Source organism: Carassius auratus, chromosome 25 (genome assembly GCF_003368295.1).
Source record: "Carassius auratus strain Wakin chromosome 25, ASM336829v1, whole genome shotgun sequence".
Classification (NCBI taxonomy): Eukaryota; Metazoa; Chordata; class Actinopteri; order Cypriniformes; family Cyprinidae; genus Carassius; species Carassius auratus.
This window is the reverse complement of record NC_039267.1, coordinates 13,616,419-13,637,934: the sequence shown is the minus strand read 5'-3', so window position 1 is coordinate 13,637,934 and position 21,516 is coordinate 13,616,419. Positions and strand designations below refer to the sequence as shown.

General features: G+C 35.7%; 1 protein-coding gene across 1 annotated transcript in view; it reads left to right on the top strand.

The window, feature by feature from the left end:
* otud7a (OTU deubiquitinase 7A) overlaps positions 1-21,516 on the top strand; it is a 71,216-nt gene that overhangs the window by 16,092 nt on the left and 33,608 nt on the right. The window contains exons 2-3 of the mRNA XM_026202776.1: positions 15,053-15,187; positions 19,371-19,501. Coding sequence (XP_026058561.1) covers positions 19,417-19,501 — 85 coding nt within the window. The 5' untranslated portion in view covers positions 15,053-15,187; positions 19,371-19,416. The remainder of the gene's footprint in view (positions 1-15,052; positions 15,188-19,370; positions 19,502-21,516) is intronic.

The following is a 21,516-nucleotide window of genomic DNA, read 5'->3' as shown; positions in this document are numbered from 1 at the left end:
AGGAAGGTTGGTCGGGGCATATCAATCTTTAAAAATGAACACAACTTGGTAATCACTGGGACATTCTCATTCAGGAGAGCTTTTGATTGGATAAAAATCTGTTTAGTGCAGGTTGAGTCATCAATATTTTTTCCCAGGAAGAATAATAATTCAACATATTTTTTCTTTTTTCTATTAGGAGCATACAATATATACAACACTGCTGGCCAACGTTTGGAATAATTATATATTTTAATATTTTTTACATAAAAAAAAAATCTTTGATTTCCACCAAGCCTGTTTATTTGATCAAAAATACAGTAAAAGCAGCAATATTGTAAAATACTATTGCATTTTAAAATAACTCCTTAGTATTTAATGAACCGCTTTTGTTTTATTCATTGAAAAAATTGCATGTTGGTTAGTTCACAATAGCAATATTTAAGAATTATTATTGAAATTCACGTGAATAATTTTGAGGCATCAGATTGACCATTCACAACATATTTATATATAATAAAATATTGTTTTTGTTTGCATTTTATTTGATTATTTTTATAATATAAATAAATTAAATAATTTTTAAAATAGTAAAAATAATTCTACAAAGCAGATTGTTTCGTAAATACCATTGTTTGATGTACTGATATTTAAAAATATATATATTTCAATCTCATATACATGTATTAGCATCATATTTTCATAATGTAACATAAATATGTTTATTAAATATTTTATTAAAAATAACTTTAAAATAAATAATAAAGTTCATTATCAGAATGCCACAACAGATACACTAGATACAAAGTAAGATACTTTTTATCATTATATACGGATACAGTATGTATTGTTTTCTGACAATTTTATATTATTTTTTAATAAAAATAAAAATGTCAGAATCAAAGTGTCCCAAAATAAAATAACAGTTAGTTCCTGTGATGCAAAGCGGAATTTTGAGTCTCATCAGTGTCAGTAATCATTCAGAAATAGTTCGCAGTGTAGATACACACAGACTGAAGGCCACAAAACTGTAACTTAGAAATCATGTGATCTTTTGATATTTTATATTTGTATTGACAAAGGCAGACGGGTTCTCTGAATTGAGGCCATGAAGATAACCCTCTAATGTGTCATGACACATGCAGCGATGTGTTAAACCACATGACAGATGTGTAAACTGAAGTGTGAATGAGTCTAGTGTCTGTGAAGAATCTGTTCCTGAGAATGCAAGGACACGCCAAACGCTGTCACGGAGAAAACACTGCTTATTCAGAACTGTGTTCAATGCTGCGTGGCTCGTCATTTCCACACATAGTTCATGTTGTTGCAGTGACAAACGGGGTTTTCTTTATTTAACTTGATTGGAAAAATGGCGTGTAGAAGACGTGACCCGTTGGTAGTTCACATTAGTGATATTTTACACATTCACAGGAAAAGAAATTGACCACCACTTACAGCAATTATGACTAAACTTAGAACATGTTACTGTATCATCAAAAATATGATTAATAATATGTGTATTATATATATATATATATATATATATATATATATATATATATATATATATAAGTGAAAAAAGTGGCCATAAATGTGGAAAATGTTACTGTAAGATTGTATTGTGACATATCATTAAAATATAATTAATATGTATATAACTATATATAATAAAATATGTAACTTAATTATATAATTAAATGCAAAAGGTCTAATGATATAATTATAATAAATGATGTGTAATTATAGAATAATATATATCACTGTGTATTATATATAGAATTATGTATAATGTCTAACATGTAATGACGTTTTACTTTTATTTAATATTTTATCCTGTAAATAATAAAATAATTAATAAGTTATGGAGTGAAAAAAGTTGCCAAAAAACAAAGTAATAGACACATGTCTGAATCCTATAATCCACATTTTTGTTTATATTGCAGAATGTGTTACTGTAAGATTATATCACCGCAATATTGTCATAATATGATGTAAATATATAATTAAAATGAGTATGAAATTATGAATAATTTGGAGATATAGGTATATCATTAGATATATAATTAAATTAAATATATTGAATGACCTACCTATTATATATTATAACGTCATTATATAAAGATATAACAATAATAACTAGGGCCGGGACTCAATTAATTAGAGGCTTTGTAATTAATTAATCGAAATTAATCGCATTTTAATCGCATATAAATATTTGACCTGAGAACAGTGAGAAGTAATTTTTTTCACATGGATTTATAGTATACCATTGAATAATGACTGAATACATAAGCTTAAGCAACAAAATATTGTTTATTTTTGTTCAACCAAGTCTAGCAGACCAGTGCAATTTTTGCCATTAAGTGTATCAATAGCATATTTAGAAACAATTTAGAAATAGTACATTTCAGAAATTCAGGAAGCTTATAGGTGCTGGAACCTTCTGTAAAGTGTTTTTTAAGTAAAACACAATACTGTCAATTACATTCAGAACATTGGAAACACTGACTATTAGAAAACATCTCTCTGTTGCTTCAGAGGCCATAACATACTAATTCCAACTCTCAATAACCTTGGCCAAAACAATAAATAGTTCAACATAAGCTGTTGCACCAACAAAATAATATATAGTTCAACATAAAGTGTAAAGTCCACGCTAGCTGCTATATGTTTTGCGTTGAGGTGATACTTGAGGTTCGATGTGCTGTGGTGATATGCGAACGCTAGTTGGTGCTTCAGTATAATCGGTCCGCCGAAACTCATCCAGTGAGAAACGTTCCGCGGTGCAAAAATAAGTTATTAAAAATGCGGGAATTTTTTTTTCTGTAATTAATTAATCTTAGTTAACGCGTTATTTTTTGTGTAATTAATTAATCTCAAGTCCCGGCCCTAATAATAACAATTTAAAAAATATATTATTATTATTATTATGGCCCACTTTCATTTCTTTTCATCATTTTTATAAGTAATATATAATAAGTAAATGTTGTTACATCTGAATCCTATTAAGCAAATTGGCTTCATAAATAGTTTTCTATTTTGTTTCTGTTTATATTTGGAAACGGTTTAGCGCTCCATTCATTCTGAAACTCTGAGAACAGTATGATGTCATACGTAATCATGTTTTGTTTTGAATTTGTTTTCCTAAACCAAGAGTAGCGGTAGATGATGAAAATATTATGTCACCAGCCTTATTAGATTGCACATTAGAGTCCAATTTGAAGAGCTGGCACTAAACTGAGCCCAGCAGAGGGGTGTGGAGACTCCATCTGGTGTGCCTGGCATCAACACACGCTTCTGAGGAGAAGCGGTTTCTGCTTTTGATTTACTATTCTTTACTACGTCTTGATCGGTTGAGAAAGTGTGATGGTGGAAAACAATGTGTGTTGTGTTAAATCAGACGACTGGATTAATATGTGCTGCTTCTCAACATCTACTGGAAACGGAGGAAATACTGAGTGTGTACTGTAGTGTTTGTTTTGGGCTAATAGACACATCGAGGTGCCTCAAGCAGCTGGCTTGTCGGCCGATATTAGTCAGCAAAAACAAAACACACACTCGTCCCAGGTGTGCAGGTGCAGGTTACGAGGGCGAGGTGAACCCATGAGGCCGTGTGGCCCAGAGAGACGAGATGAGATGGTCAACAACATGTAAGGTGCACGAGTTTAAAACCTGCAATGTATGCATGCCAGATGTAGATTGGAGTTATAGTTTAGATTTAGTACAAACTCAAACATAGCAGATGGTTTATTAGCCATTGTTACGTGTTTCTGACAGAGTCAGGGATTTGACTGTTGGTGAATAGTCCCCACATTATTTAAATAAAATATATACGCAATATCTTTTAGAGAGGATTATTATTATTTAAATGTATTTGATTAATTTATTTATTTGTTGCAAATATCATGAATGATTAATTCCTACGCTACAGTTCGAATGTTTAAGGTCTCTACAATTTTTGATATGTTTTGAAAATCTCTCACGCTCCTTGTTTTCGATTATCCGAGTCTCCTTTTGAATAGAGCAGTGTTTCTCTCTAACTAGGTCTGAGAGACTGAATCTTCTCGGGCTTGTTGCTAAATATAAAAGAGGCGTAGTTTCACGGGAGGGTGCTGATTCTTCTTTCAAATCCCTCTACGCTTTCGTGTTTTCTGATTTGTTGCACAGCAGCGATGAACTTGGATAAATTAGGTGCCTGTAATTAGCCGTCATTTGGGATCTGCAGTCTATAACAGCGATGGCAACAGGCTTCTGGACGTTAGCATGCTAACACGACGAGCAACAGCTTCTGAGGCCTACTCTATCGAATGGCAGTTTTGGATTAGAAATGTTTCAATGTTTTGGTAAAGAGCCATCTGTTTTGACCAGTAGCAGAGGATAACTAGCACAGTTTTTGCTGACACATATCTTTGCTCTCTAGAGGTACGCTTCTGGATTCAAACCAGGCCGTGTCCTTCCATTTGTCTCTGTGAGAAGGTATTGGTATATTATGACTCCATGCTTTCATCGATGGTCATCAGCTGATTGTTATTAGCTGTTCCCTCCAACACATTCTAGAACGGCCTGCACTCATTAGTAGACCACGCCCACCTCATGAATATTCATAGTAATATATATGTTTGATGGAAAACGTGTTGTAGGAGCACCTCGACCTCAGTTCATTTATTTCGTCAGCAATGCAAACAAACTCTACGCTACACTACCTTACTGTAAACATGTCTGTAGGGATTCAAGTGGGTAATTGCAATTTAGCTGCAATTAACGGCTAGCAGTTAACAACAGTTTTATTGCAACAGAACTAGATTTTGACTTTTTCGGAGGAAAACTGCTTGTGTTTGGAAATAAATAATGTAAATGGAATTACAGGAATAGAAATCAATAAACCTCTTTACACTCTTTAAAAACAAGTTGCCAAAAATGTTCCCACGTGCCTTGTGAATTATTGAACACATAAAATATTATACACAAATATTTTCCTCAACAATACATTAGTACGTTAAACAATTTTTAGAATAATGTATTTCATTAAAATGAGCTAATTATTTAAAATAAAAAATTAATATATTATTATTATTAATAATAATAATAATATAATAAATAACTATATATTAATATATGTATTATTTATATATACATAATAAATATAAAATGTATTTATATATTTAAAAAACTATATAACATATATAAGTAACAATATAAAAAGTTATATTTTTAACTATTATATTTTATCATTGCCTTTTAACATAATGGAAATTCAAATTCATTATTTAAAAATAACAGTAGTATAATAAAACATTATTGTTAATGTAATCATTTATAATGTTTTTTGTTTATTAAAATAATGTTATTATTATTAATAATAATAATAATAATGTTATAAATATTTGTATTATATATATATATATATATATATATATATATATATATATATATATTCTTTGTTTCTGGTTATATCGAACTGCAACACTTCAAATATTATACTTTCATCTTTTGAATGAATAGCTGTTAGAGATGTTTCTTTACTGGCTGGAAACAAAAATGCCCAAGCCCCGGCGTTCTGCATGAAATTCTGGTCCCTCTTTCAGTGTATTCTTTAGGAGAACTTATTTTCTGTCCATCGTGCAGAAGTCTTGAGTTCGTGCTTATTGTGTTATCTTCATGATCTCTGGACTGGTTTCTCCATGTTAGCAAACAGTAAACATGCTATTGTGGTTTCAGTGTGGTCTGTTTTTCTCTGTGTCTCTCTGTCTCTCTCTAGCTCATGTCTGATATGTTTTGTTGTGGTGATCAAAAACACAGAGAAGCAAGTTCTTCTGATCACCAGAAGCTCTGAGCTTCTGCACGACATGCAGAGACCCTCAACGTTACACAAAAACACACTATCAGAGTCAAATGAGTCAGCGCTGCAGTTATAATTACACTAATTTATTTGATCTGTCTTCATAATCATCTGATGCTGTAACTGCAGAAGTTATTCAAGAGGAAATGTGTTTTATGTTTCTTCAATAGTGTACAGGGCACATGGGAACATTGCGGCACTTTCGAAGTGCTTTTGGTCAAGGAATGGTGTATGATGAGGTTTATTGAGGAGTGTAATATATTTCCTGTCCACATGATATGGACTGGAAACTAGGGCAGAAAACTGGCTCCGTAATGTTCTACTACTAGAAGAGCGATATACACAAACAATACTCGATGCCTTCAGCAGGATCTGAGTGGTTGTTATTTAGTATTTACTGAAACTGGACAAGAAGCCGGTTCAAAAACAGATTCAGGGGTTGATATGGGATAGGCTGACAGTTCAAGATTTGGTGTATTAACTAAAACTGGACTGGTAGACATTTTAGTGACTGAAATTGGACAGACAAACAATTCACACTCAGATCCATTCATTGAAATTGGACAGAGAGATGGATCAAAATCAGACTCATTAAATGAAACTGGCTAGACAGATAGATTAAGTTTAGACTTTGGTAAACCAGAACAAGTAGATAGTTTCTGGATGGTCTCGATGGCAGTTACAGGGTTGACTGGAAAGACATGGGGTGCATTTATAGTTTCTGGGCTCATAACAGGCAGGGTTAAGGGTTCAAAGGCAGGTTTTTGAGTTCACAATCAACCTCCATGGCTGGTTCACAACAGGACGAGAGTTCAGAGATGGCCCCCTCAGCCGGTTCAGAGCAAGATAAAAGTTCATAAATGGCCTCCGTAGCTTTGACAGGATAGGCAGAGAGTTCAAAGATGGCCTCCATAGCCATGATGGGACAGGCAGAGAGTTCAAAGATGGCCTCCATAGCCATGACAGGACAGGCAGAGAGTTCACAAATGGCCTCCATAGCCGTGACAGGACAGGCAGAGAGTTCACAAATGGCCTCCATAGCCATGACAGGACAGTTGGAGAGTTCACAAATAGCATCCATAACCGTGACAGGACAGGCAGAGAGTTCACAAATGGCCTCCATAGCCATGACAGGACATGCAGAGAGTTCACAAATGGCCTCCTTGGCTGGAACAGAACAGGACAAGAGTTCACAAGTGGATACTGCTGACACCTCTGGAGGTTCAACAACAATACCAGAAGGAAACAGGGAGATTTCATTAACATTCTCCTTAACAGGACAGGTACATTCAGCATCAGTCACTTTGACCATGACAGGGAAGACTGAGAACTCATAAACAGCCTCCTTGGCCACAGCTGGGCAGGCAGAGAGTTCATAAATGGATACCACTGACTCCTCTGAAGGATCTACAGCAGTAACATCAGGAAACGGAGAAGTCGGAAACGGTTTCTTCGACTACAACACGAGAGGCTGAGAGTGCATCGCTGGGTGCTACCACAAAGTAAGGAGCTGAAGCGAGTGCCTCCACCTCGGGAGGTTCTGTGGTGATGGATGCAGCCCAAACACACCATAAAGCGATCCCCATCAAGGGAAGCGCTTCAGACAGGGAAATCAGTTCAGGAACAGTGAGTGGGTTTTGGGATACCAGCTGCGTGAGCAGACACCAGCAGTGTATTCCTCACACTAGAGACCAGACTATGATACCGAAGGACTGACCTTGATAATCTGGGTTAAACAGCCAGGACGTTACAAGGCTCTTGATGATCAGATGTGATGTTATATGACTCTGGATGTTTAGTTCTGTATGACTTCACTCTGGACGATCAGCTGTGACGTGACTCTGGAAGATCAGTTGAGATGGGACTGGACTGGACTCTGGAAGATCACCTGTGACTTGACTTGACCCCTGATGATCAGCGTTGACTTGACTTGACCATGAAAATGAACTGTGACTTGACTTGACTCATGAAAATCAAATGGGACTTGACTTGATTCAGGATTGACGAACAAGACATGTGGATCCATCTGCAAAGCTTTTATTTAAAGGCATGGTCATAAACCAGGCAAGGTTCTCACAATGACAAACAGGTATATTGAGGGCAAGACAAAAGAGTAATCCAAACCGAGCATGAGTCAGTCGACAGCAAAGGTTATCCAGAGGGCTTGACAAGAGGGGAAATCCTATAACATGAGCAATAGTCCAGGCGAGGCGCAAACACAGTCCGAAACAGAAAGGCAAGGGGTTAATTCAATATAAACACAGGCAAGAATCAGGTAACACGGGAAACAGACAAGACAAGACTACAACTATGACCTAAGGACTGGAAACTAGGGCAGAAAACTGGTCCCATGATGTGCTACTAATTTTTTTTTTTATTTTTTTTTTTTTTACATTGCGCCATTGTATTCCATGAACTGTATTTTTAAACCATAGAATGGTATTACCATGCTGCATATACATATATATATATAAAAACAACAACAAAAAACATACTGACAGTACTTGAATACACCTTGCAGTGCAACCTGGACACATCGTCAGTGATTCTCCCGGGGTCATAGGGTGTTTCGGGTCTTATATCAGACACCCTGGATCACCGGGGGTGATCAGGCCCCGACTTGTGTCCAGGTAGCCCCCTACGCCACGCGTCCCCCCTCCTTAACCAGAGCCACCTTGTAGCCTTCTCAGCAGCTCCCAGTGTGTTCTTGATGGCTCTTTTCCTATGCATTCCGCAAATCCCTAAGAGTCCCAGGACCCGATGTAGAGACTGGCCTGCGAAGCACCTACAGCCCACTTCGACAGGCTCAGAGCGGGCCTTCCACCCATTCCTCCGACACTCAGCTACCAGATCAGCATACTTGGCCCTCTTTCTTTCCTGGGCTTCCTCCATCCTATCTTTCCAGGGGACCGTAAGTTCAAGTAACACAACCTGTTTACTCGCTGGGGACATCAAGACCATGTCTGGTCGGAGTGATGTGACTGCAATGGTGTCTGGGAACCTCAATTTCCTCCCCAGATCCACAAGGAGGTGCCACTCTCTTGCTGTTGCGAGCAAGCCACCTTGGGTCCTTCTAGGGGGCTCCGGCTTCTCGCCTGCTCGAACAAAGGCAATTACAGACTTGGTTGGAAGATGCTGTTTGCTGATGTTAATGCCAGTGCAGATGGCATCTGCTACTGCCTTCAGGATCTGGTCATGGCGCCAACGATACCGTCCTGCTTGGACATGCCCACCACTCTGCTGAAGCGAGCTTCCTCCACCTCGGCTTGTATCTCCTCCTGGATAAGCTTCCGCTTCTCCTTCCCTCTGGCCTGGATGTAGCACGGCTTGGTATTGCTACCAAGCCCGGCCCGCCCAGTAGCCACCGTACCCACCAGGGTGCTTGCCTCTGCCCGTTCCACTGCCTCCTGGGCGCGCCACTTCCTTCCTGTTCTGACCTCTACCCCTGCTGAGGAGACCTTGGTGTCAACTGAGTCTCGATAGAGCATGTAATGTTATGACACAGTAAATGTCCAAAAAACATGGCTCTTATTCATACTTTTGGTAGAGTAGTTGGAAATGGCTGATACTGCACAAGCATTTTTACTATAAAAAAGAGAGAGAAAAATCCAAATAATTTTCTATGCTAGTCAACATTACACAACAAATTCAGTCAAAAGAACTTGAACATACGGTATTCCTTCAGTGATTCGTTAGACCCATTAAAAAAAACTCTGATAAAACAACTTTGTATTAAGTAGAATGTGAGTAGAAAGATTTGAAAGCCTTCTTGTTTGCAGTTATTGTGTGACTTATAGAGAGTTTTATAAAGTCTGAGTCTAGTCTTGTTAAAGCACACATGGTTGAATGAGCACTGCGTGACATGTCCTGAGCCTTATTTTCATTGCTGGGCTTGTATCCCATAATTCCTTGGGGTTGCTAGACCTGCAGCTGTGTGTCTTTGGCTTTGTTTGCAGGTCTATGTGGTAATGGGCTGCATGTTGAAGGCTCAGTGTGAGGAAATGCAGCCAGGTGTGTGTGTATACCTGAGGAGCACCTGTGGAAGCGGCAGTAAGGACTGCTTGAATAATGCAGCACACACAGATGTGTTTGTGTACTCATTACTTACATCAGTGTCGGCAGGCCTTTTTAACCTGGCTTTAGCAAAGCTTCACAGATCAGCGATGGATTCAGTTGAGTATATGCATTCATCAAGTTTTATAGATATGAAAACAGTGTTGGTTCCATGTGCATGTTTCTAGACAATATATATATATATATATATATATATATATATATATATATATATGTTCATGTGTATATCACATTATATTGTCCCTTACATTGTAATAACGATATATTTTATAGAACTTTCATAAATGTGTTTATTATATTATTTATATATTATTACATATGTATTTATCTTTTAAATTGGTGCATTTATTATAAAATTTTATATAAGCCTGTGTATGTCCTTAAGTTTGTTTTTGAGTTTTTTTTTTTGTGTGTGTTTTAATAACTTTACACACAAATACTCACTCCATGTACATATTGTGGAGAAATTGTGAGTAATTGCTTCACATAATTCTCACACTTGCTTTGCATATCATTTTTCTACACATTTTTCCACCGCTGTCAGACGTCTGACACTCTGAAAATAAACCTTGCAGCCTCAAAGCGCAATTATGAAGGTTACTGTGTTAAATTTAGCCGTGGAAACATTGATCATCCGCAGGAGAGCAGGGAGAGTGTGTGGCTGCTGTTGTTGACTGTGAGCATGTGGAAAGTGTTTTACAGCGGCTCTGATCGTAGGTGGAGGTGAGAGCGAGGGTCTTTCTGTTTTGAGCTTGTTAACATGGGCTCATAAATACTAGAAGCCTGCAGGTTCTTGTGCGCTCGGGTCAATGCAGCGTGAGGTGTAAACAAACTGTTTCCTGTTCTCAGTGAATATGTGTGTTTCTATGAATGCACGTGTGGGTGGAGAAGATTATATTTGATAAACAAAGTATGTTTTGCTAAGTATGTTCTACTCAGCCTTTTCTTATTTCCTTCATTTAAAAGCTTTCTTCAGAAACCGTGGGAGTTCATCAGAGAGGCATCTCTGCACTTTTTCCATTTCTTTAGAGAAAAGGGTTATGAAGTTCAACAGTAGCTGCAGGTTTGACTCATTAAATTGGTGTCAAGGGATCAGTGTTGGGTATAGTTACTTTGGAAAGTAGTTAGTTAGGTTACAACGTTGCCATCAATTAAAAGTAATCAGTTATGATACAGCGTTACCTATTCATAAAAGTAACGCGTTAGAGTACTCATGCGTTACCAAAAATTAAAAGCAGTTCTCAGCGGCTCACACATGACAGACACAGCCCCCGGCCCCTTTAAATGCACCTAGAAGTCGTGACTCCCGACAATGAATAACGTCAGTCATCCGACTAAATTAACACTGCAGGATAACAATAACAGGAAAGACAGTCAGCAATCGGCTATTCCACATGGCGTTTTATTTATTTATTATCACAGAACCTATTATTAATCAAAATTCGCACCTAAGGTTACCCAGCCCGGGTAGCCTAGGCTACTGTATATTATGAGCATCACAAGATAACTCCTGATTTTTCTTTAACTTTAAATAATGCAGTTATCAAAGTACAAGTATGCTTACTTGTAAACACAACCTTAAACATGCTTGCAGATTTAAATCCATTTAGAAATGATGAACAACCAGCCAGCCAATGATCTAACAGAAATTAACAGCTGCCTGTCAGACAAAAATGATAACAAACCGAATTAAATCCTTCACTGCCACACAGGCAAATGACAAATCGCTTAATAGCCGAACTAATTATTATTAAAGTGTCACTCACAGTCACAAGCCTAAATTCGCTTTAACACAGTCCTCTTACATTTACTCTTCAAAGTAGTGACTAAAACGTAACGTTAAATTTGAGGTAGAATTTTTGGCGGTCGACAGAAGCTTTTCACCAAAGCAGAGTGTGCATTTTACCGTTATGTTCTTTTCTTTTTCGTTGACAAATTGAAAATAATGTGCGTACTTCCATAAACCAAACGCTGTCCTCTCTGCTATCTTGCCGGGAGTTCGAAAAAAAAAAAAACCACACACACACGGTCAGGCGCAGGGCACAGACGCATCACAGCCATTGACTTTACGATCACAGAGCTTCGGCTCCGCTGATACTGTACATCCGCAGGTGGCACAGTAGACCTAGGACTACTGTCTGAAAAAAAGCAGGCTGCAGTCGGGATTTTCCTTTCCTTAAAATAACGGATTACTTTTTTTAAAAAATAACGAAGTTACTGATTACTTACGCACAAAACTAACGCGTTAAGTTACACATTTCATGAAAAAAGTAATTAGAGTACTCTAACGCGTTACTTTGTAAATTTGAATCTATATATATATATATAAATTAAGTCTTAAAATGTCTCATGCTATAAAAAAAAGTCTTGAAATCACTTTAAGGTCTTGAATTTAAAATTTCTGTTTGGTCTCCTTTCTTTTTTTCCCTTGAGCTATTATTTATTTATTTATTCATTTTGAATATTTAAAAGAGTCAGTTGCCTTTTAAAAAATGTCTTAAATGCACAAAAAATAGGAATCACAATAAAGAGTAATGTTATTATTAACTTTTTATTTTTTTCTTTATATCTATTTTTCTTGAGCTGATTTATATATATATATATATATATATATATATATATATATATATATATATATTTATATATTTATATATATATATATATATATATATATATATATATATATATATATATATATATATATATATTACTTAAAATAGCCAACTGCCTTTTCAAGTCTTAGAATGTCTTAATTATACGATTTTTTCTTTATTTTTATTGAGCTAATATTTTTTTAGCCATTCCTCCCTTTAAAGTGTTATAATGACATAAAAAATACCGTTAAATCTTTTTTTAATTGTGCAGTGTTTTCACTATGGTTTGTTGTATTTCAATATTTAATTTTTTTTTTTTTTTTTGTAAACAGTTGTAAGAGTGCACATTTTATCTCATCTTTCTAAATAAGAATTTGGAAGTACGAAGGCATTTCAAAATAAAAGCCACATCGTATTTTGGGTTGTTGATAATTAAAATCAAAGCATCGCGCATACAGTAATTACCCTTTTTTTTCCCTGTTAACTCTTAGTATTTTGGCTACACAATAAAATGTGTGTAAATGTAAAAAACTTATATGGATTCTCTCTGAGCCACCTGTCACAGGAAAGAAAGACTAAGAACATTACTAATTCAATATATAGATTTTACTGCTATCTCAAAGGGAGTCTTAAAAGCCTTAAATTTGATTTTAATAATATAATCAGATAGTAGAAGAAGAAGAAGAAGATGAATTAAATTAGCATGGTTAAAAGTAAATGTTAAAATAAAATGAATTTAAAATCAATAAAATACTTTTGTCAGTTTTAGGAGAAAATTCACATATAGAGGGTATTTTACTCTTTTTTTCTTTACCAACCTCTATTCCTAAAAGCCCTGACCTTTGACCCCTGGGCTAATGTAGTTGTCCATCTCTCAGTCTAATGCTGTGAAATGAGCCTCAGCCGTGAGCCGCTGTTCTGAGGGGAGAGCTGAATGTACAGAATGCATAGCTGTGAATTATGTATTGTGATTTTTGCTTCTTAAGGTTACAGCAGCTCAGAGGGATCTTACTGTAGAAACTGCTGCCGTGTGAGACTCTGGGCCTGCTGAGGCATCAAATATGGCGTTTTTTGTGTATGCATATTTTTTTTCACATCACGTAGACTCAGATTGCCTGTAGGATGACCTCATCGCTCACAGTACACTCAAACACACACACACACACACACACACACACACGTATCTCACAAAACAATACTTTCTCCAAAAATACTTTACTTATACCGTAAAACTATCATCAGTTAATATGGCTTCTTTTTTCTATAGTCTTTTTTTATTTCTTATTGTTTGAGACTGGATATTATTAACCAAATAAGTTTTATTATTCATATTAGTTATACTTTTGGTGATTAAATGGCTAAAGAATTTTGGGAATTTAACTTAAACAATCTACATATTTATTTGTCTATTTATTATACATATATCTCTGGAATTCAACTAAAATATCATCTACATAAATAAAAATATATTATATATTATACAATCAAACAATTTCTGAAGAATATTTCCGGAATTTAAAATTAAATTAAATTAAATTAAATTAAATTAAATTAAATTAAATTAAATTAAATTAAATTAAATTAAATTAGTATGTAAAAAAGGTGTAAGAATACTTCTGGAATGTAACGTTTAATAAATTAATGAATTGTTCAATTGTTGAGAAATATCTGTGGAATTTCGCTAAATAAATAAAATATTAATTATTATAGAAATGGCTGGAAATATGTGTGGAATTAATATATATATGATAAACAAATAAAATAAAATACCTACTGAAATGGCTGAAAATTATCTGTGTTAAATAAATACATAAATACTATCGTAACTCAAACAAAGTGGGATTTTTACTGACAAACGGATGATGTTCAGTTGAGCAAGATTTGAACTTTTGACCTCTTGCAAGAAATAGTAACGTAAACAACAATGACTCATACTGAGGTTGGAATCCTGAACTGGTCCTGTGGTATTCTCAAAAAAAAAAAAACACTTATTATGGAAATTTTATTTATCCTTACCAGTCCAATCAGCCATTTCTACACACAAATCAGAAAAACCTTAATAAACTCCCTGTGATCGAACGGTTGCCAGTTTGTCAGGACGAGCTCATGTAAAGCATTACATCACTGTGATCTCTGAAAATGGAGCTCAAGTTTCTTCATGTTCCTCAGCTCTACTTCTGACCTACTCGTCTTCCATCTATCAAATGGGAATCTCATTTTGCTTTTTTTCTAAAAGCTATAAACCTTTCCACCACATCTCAGATGATGCATTTAACAGCGTTCTGTAGTGACTATGATGTAAATTACATAAACACTCATATTTTTACTTTCCATTAACTATGATCACTGCTATTTTAGAGAATTTACGTGGAATAGAAATGTTTGAAAGGGTATATTTGAGCTAACATCAGTAATATGAGATTGTAGGGGTGTTTTAAAAGGGTCACTGGGATATTGGGTCGCGCTTGCATAATGTGGCTAAAGTCAGACTACGTTACTGTGCTTTATATGGCCCTGGAGATTATGTGAGATTTGTTCACTAATGGGTCTCTCTCTCTTTTTCTAGGCCTGTATTTGAGCCTGAGTCTTCCTCACCTGCCAAACATGGACTAGACGAGAGGAGTGTGTGTTAGAGAGTGTGTGACGCAGACATAAGCATGGTGGTGAGGTGGCTGCTCAACTCCCATTGAGAACACACAAAGTAAGATTGCCTTTATGTGATCAGCATTTATTCACAGGAACATTACAAAGCCCACATGGAATCTGCATGTGATCACTGACTAATTTCTGTAGAATTTTAAAACCCGTTTCTTACAAAACTTAACACATTTCTGTGCTGTGAAAACTCTCCTCTTAAAAAAATTAAGATAACATAAATTTTATACACTCTTGCTATTTCAGCTGCTAGAAACTGCTCTATATACAGTCTATATACATGTATCATTTTTTAATTAAGCATTTAAAATCAATATTCATTGATCATAAACAACTGGAACTCATAGTGTTAACAGGTTGCAAAAGACACAAAACCACTGTATTTGAATGAGTTGTTACCATAAAACATAATATTCTAATTATTATGCAATAAAATAACAATATTATTAATAATGACAATATAAAATTTCTATTTTTACTTTTATATGGGAATGATGATTTTATACAAGTTTAATTGTATAAATGTGTATGTATATATATATATATATATATATATTACAAATGATATAAAATAATATAACATTTGTGTTTTTTATATGAATACTTATATACAACAATTTTATTCATGTATAATTGTTAATAATTTAGTATATGCAATATAATTACGCATTAGGTATACTTGACAAATTTAGCACTGAAAAACGTTGCAACAAAAGGCTGTGCTGATTTTTAATTGTCCGTTATTGACAGACCATTCTGCTGTCAGGCATCAGCCATCATTAGTTTCAAACATTAACCGCAACACTGCTGATTTTAAATTTGACTGTTGGAAACTCACATTTCATGCTGTAGAGATCTCAAAAATTAAAGTTACCTTGCTCCATGTAACTGTTTTCATAAGTAGCAGAATTTGACTAGAATAAACTCCACCATTAATCACACTGAATCCAGACTGGCTGAAATTGCACTGCAGTTTTTTGGGGGGCTGTGGCTTTAAAATATTTATGTTTGAGTTTTATTATATTGATATTAATTACAAAACAATCACTATATCCATAATATAAATTGGGCTGAGGTGTTTTATAAACGGTCATAACCGAGTACATTGCGATGTTTTAAATGTGGAAGCACTGGACATTTTGAGTTCATGCTTTGAGTGCTTTACAGAACTGGTTTTTGCTTACAGTGAATCCCAACACAGACCCAGACGCAGCACACAATACAAACATCAGGATGGAACTGGGTCAGCTAAACTGCCACTAAAGTGCTGGGCTTCCTGATAAATAATGCAAAGCATATGAAAAGGAAAATGTATTCTCATCTTGATATAACAAAGATATACGTTTTTGCTGTCAAAACAGAAACTTGTGTAAAAACAGAGATACTATATACTGGTTTTGGATTTGCTATTATTTATGTAGTTAATCAAAAGTTTTAAAGTGACTGTGTTTATACTACGTACAAGTATGAAAGTACTGTTTTTTGTTGTTGTTCTTAATTTGTCCCTAAGAATATGACAACACAATGCTAACTTTCCTAATGAATACCAGTAATTTGTAATTTCCCACATTATATATTACCACACTAGTTGTGTAAAGGTCATCAGGGTTTGTGATTATGTCATTCTGTAATCTGTTTGAGCCGGACTACATCTGGCAGCACAAATGTGACCTATAAAAAAGCACAAAAATAAACCACCGGCCGGCAGCGGCCATACAATTGCTATTGTTAATGTGCTCTGTCTCTTTGAGAGCGAATGATCTAATCTTAGGTTTAATTCTGCAGGGTTAGTCAGGCCTCTCTACTGGCTATAGCAGAATGTAATTGCAGGGTTTGTAATCTTACTCAAAGCGCAGTGGATTACTTTGCATTGCTTGGAAAACGCTATTGGCTGTCCGGTTTATTTAAGTGACCCAAAACATACTTTACGCAAGTTTCCAAACATATGAGTAGAGGACTGAAATATTTAATGCATTTCATGATTTCCCATTATTATCTATAAGTTTATTTAAAACTAATCTATAAGTAATTAAAAACTAGTCAGAATTCATTACCTAAAATTAGTAATTTATATTACATTACTGACTATAGTTAACTACAATATATTCAATTGTTAACTACATGCTCTCTTCCGGTTCATAGGCGCCCGATGCCCTGGAGCTCACCTCACCAAAAACGACAAATAGACAAAAAATTTCAAATAGACATTGTTTTATTAGCAAACCTCATATTTGAAGTCAAATAACTACATTCTCACCTAAACAAAACTACATTCCATGACATAAAAGCAGTATTGTTTACAGGGGTATGTTTAGAGTTTTGGGGGCCCTTAGCAAGTGGTCCCTCTTTAGAAATCCCAATTGATAGTGTATTTGTCACTCAGTGTGGGAAATACTGCAAACGGAGTTATACAAAAAGTGAAACGGTTTGTAGTGCTGTTATCACTAGAATATCTCACCCCTTTCAGCCAATCAGATTTGAAGACCAGAATTAACTGTATGTATCATTAATAATCTTTTTCAAATCAAGTAAATTGGTGTCTTATATTTGACTATCGTGACCCATCCATATACAGAACTCATTATAAAGTGTGTTTCAGGTCTATGAGTTGCACTCAGTAGTGGGCAGCTCTCCTTGTTCTCCACTGTGGGCAGCTTCACATTCCTCTCATTTTTGTGTCACGCTCTGTAAATGGTGTGGAAGCTGCTGGCAGTGTGTCCGGCCGTCTGACACACGGCACACGCCCACAGATAAACAGTCCTCTGTTATTGCAGCGAACCTGTAGGTGTCCCCCCCTCCAGCCAGCATAGCAGGGTTCGGTCTGATCTCACCAGCATCAAACAACGGCGCATTTCATAAGGCAATGACAAAAAAGGCCTTGAGCAGAATGTCACAGCCAACGTGTTCCAGCTGAAAAATCCAACACGCAGCCTGCATACTGTCAGCACAGTGTTGAAACATCACACCAGTCTGTCCACTGTCCAGCGCTGTGACACACTCGCACGGCCTTGTGACAGTGGAACACACCCATAGACACGCACACAACAGATTGTTGACACACTACCACTTATAAGGACAGTTAAACCGAAAAAGAAAATCTTATCATTTTCACACCCTAAAGTTGTTCAAAACCTGTATGAGTCTCTTTGTTCTTTTGAACACACGTATTTTGAAGAATGTTGGTAACCAAACAGTTGACGGTAGCCATTGGCTGCCACTGCATTGGAAAAAATACCATGGAAGTCACTCAAGAAACCAAAATGGGGTTTGGTTACTAATAATCTTATTTTGTGTTCAGCAGAAGAAATAAACAACACAAGGGAGAGTAAATGACCTATAGCATATAAAAAACCCCGTAGCAGATCTTTACAGGTGGAGCTGGGGAAGGTGGAGGGTTTCAGAGGAACGACCAATCAGCTTGTGCCAAGTCGTTAAATGATGTGAATATCATTAGTTACGTTAATACCATAAGCCTGTGTCATCTAGAGTTTCATGACTGAACTATACATTTCATTCTACTTCAAAACGTCATGTTTATTGAATGTGTTACTTGATCCGCTAATGTTTGATGCCCACCCCAAGTACTTTTGGTCTTTATTTTGTATTTATATTGTTACTATAGTTAGTTCCCAACTAAAAATGAATGTTCTTAGAACTTTGGCTAAAGTTGTGGCAGTGTTGTATCTTTATAAGTTATCTGGTGTTTAATAATGATCACAATATGTTAGCATGGAATGTCTTTCTTCTAAATCTTTTGCTAACGTATTCTGATAGTCTGACATAGGTTTTTAAAATTGCAGTGGATTTGGGCGTCCGCCAGGACACTCGCTGTGAGAAATACTGAAAGTGGAGTTACAAACAGTTATAAAAACAATTGGATTGCTGTTATCACTAGGATTTCACACTCCTCTCAGCCAATCAGATTCAAGGACCAGAAAGAACTGTTGTAAATGGAGTGCCTACCATTACTACCATTTTCTGAAAACTGTTTCAAAGTAAATCCTACACCATCTTTTTTGTCAGTGCAGTCATTCCTCACAGTCATGTCACTCATTCCCCAGGCTGATATCATCTCTGATTAATCTGAATATGATCAAACTGTAAATAATAGCCTCATGTACCGTTAATGCTGCATTTTGCTGCATTCAGTCCATGTTTTTGTTGTTATTTTGTCCTTTATATAATGTTCTTCAATGATTTCTATGATATTTCCTGTGATTTTTGTGTAGATGAGAGCGTGAAGCTGCAGGGCAGGCAGCACAGCCACATGATCCCATGACTCTGGACATGGATGCGGTCCTGTCAGACTTTGTTCGGTCCACAGGGGCAGAACCGGGTCTGGCACGAGACCTGCTGGAAGGTAAGAGACCTGATCTGGACTTTTTTCGCTAATTTGAAAAAGATGCTCTAGTATTGGATGTTAATTTTGTTTAGTTGTGTTATTTTTAATGTATTGTATTTTAATGTATGGTTATTAGTTCTTGGAGACACCCAATGTTATTGCTCTTGTTACATTTAATGGTGATGATACTTCATTTAAGGGCCCCAAAAGTAGTCCAGGCAAGGTGCAAACATAGTCTGAAAAGGCAAGACAATGGGATAATCTAAAACAGGATGTATAGTTCGGGGCAGGCAGAGAACTGGCAAGTCTAGAGAAAAGGCTAGAATGTAAATGCAGAATGCAACTTTATTTTTTGAAAGAAACAGGCAATGAACAAGACTAGATTAGGCAACTAGAAACTAGGACAGGTAACTGGCTCAGTAAAGCTGTTATTAGTAGGAGAGAGATAAAGGTGAACAATAGTGGTTATTTATAGTGTGTGTGATTGGCTGCAGGTGAGAACGTAATCAGTGAAATGGAACATGGGAAGAGTAGTCCAGGGTGACGTGTAACAGTTTGTGTGGTGTGAGAGGACAAGATTCGTGATAAATAGTATGTCAGCTATATTATTTGAAGTCATTTATAACAGCGTTGTAAAAGTGAAAGTATGCATCTTTTGCCTTTGGAAACCACAGTATGTTCATCTTATATCTGATATAAGGCATCGCACCATAAATATTTTTTTATGTTTTTTTTAATATAGGTACAAATAAATAAATGCATCCACACATACAGTACATACATGAATAAATAAATACATCCATCAGTCCATTCATAAATACATATACAATAAATAAAAAACAATAAAAGTATTGTACAACTTCAACAATCAGACTATACAAAGTAAGTTAAATAAATAGTTTAAAAAATCCTAATGCAAATACGGATAATTGTATAATAATTTATAAGTAAATAAAATGTATATAAAATATATAAAAATATATCATATAAAATATAATATATATGTAATTAAAATATAATATATTTTAATTAAAATATATGTATTTTGAATATATTAAAATATAAACAAAACATAATAAAATTGTGTCATTTTATGAAATACTTGGACATATTATAATATGTTAAATTGTATGAAACATATTATATTTCAACACCTTAAAGCTGTATAAATTAAATGAGTAATATGCATTGAATTTATTATGATTTGACCTCTTCAAAATGAGTTTTCTTGATTTTATTGAACCTCATATAGTAAGGTTAAAGCTTTACTAGATTTACAGTACCGCTGGGACAGTAGTACAGGAAATGTATCTCTGCTTCTGTCTGTGTGGCGTCTGTGTGTCTAGGTTTGATTTTTGTCCCATGTGTGCTGAAAGGGTTTATGGTTCAGTCAAGCGCAAAATGCACCGTCAAATCTACAGTGAGGCTGTGCTTGAGATTTAATTCAAGCTAGGTTGATGCACAACTTCTCTTTTCATGTAGTCTAGGCCTAAGTGCAGTGTGCTTAGACCTGTGTTTTAACTCTTGTCCCTTTTTGGCTCGTCGATGGCGCTTGCGACTCGTTCCGGACTCACTTGCAGGTCTCAAGGGTTTTGGTTTCTGCTGCGATAAAGGTTTTGTGCTGGGAGGGCCTTCCACGGTGGGCGGCGGGACAGATTTAGGGCCCTTGTGATGGCTTTACGACCAGGCCCCCCCAGGAGACCTTTGTGCCCATTGAGTGGAACTCACTGAGGAGTGGAGGGCTGCAAGTGCAGTCTGTCCCGAGGAGACGGGCCAAAGGGAGAGATAGACAAATCAACAAAAAGTCAAGTCTGAGGGGAGAGAAATGTTTTCTCTATAGAAAAGAACAGGACGGAGAATAGAGCCAGCAGAAGAAAAGAATTGCACCCTTTTGAGAAACGATGTAAAGAAGAATAAGGGAGTTAAAAATGTCCTTCAAAAAATGCAGGAGAAAAAGTGTGAATAATGGCTGTGTTCCACTTCTACCTAGACAGCATTTTAGACAGCATCATTTATAAATCACACTGTATTAT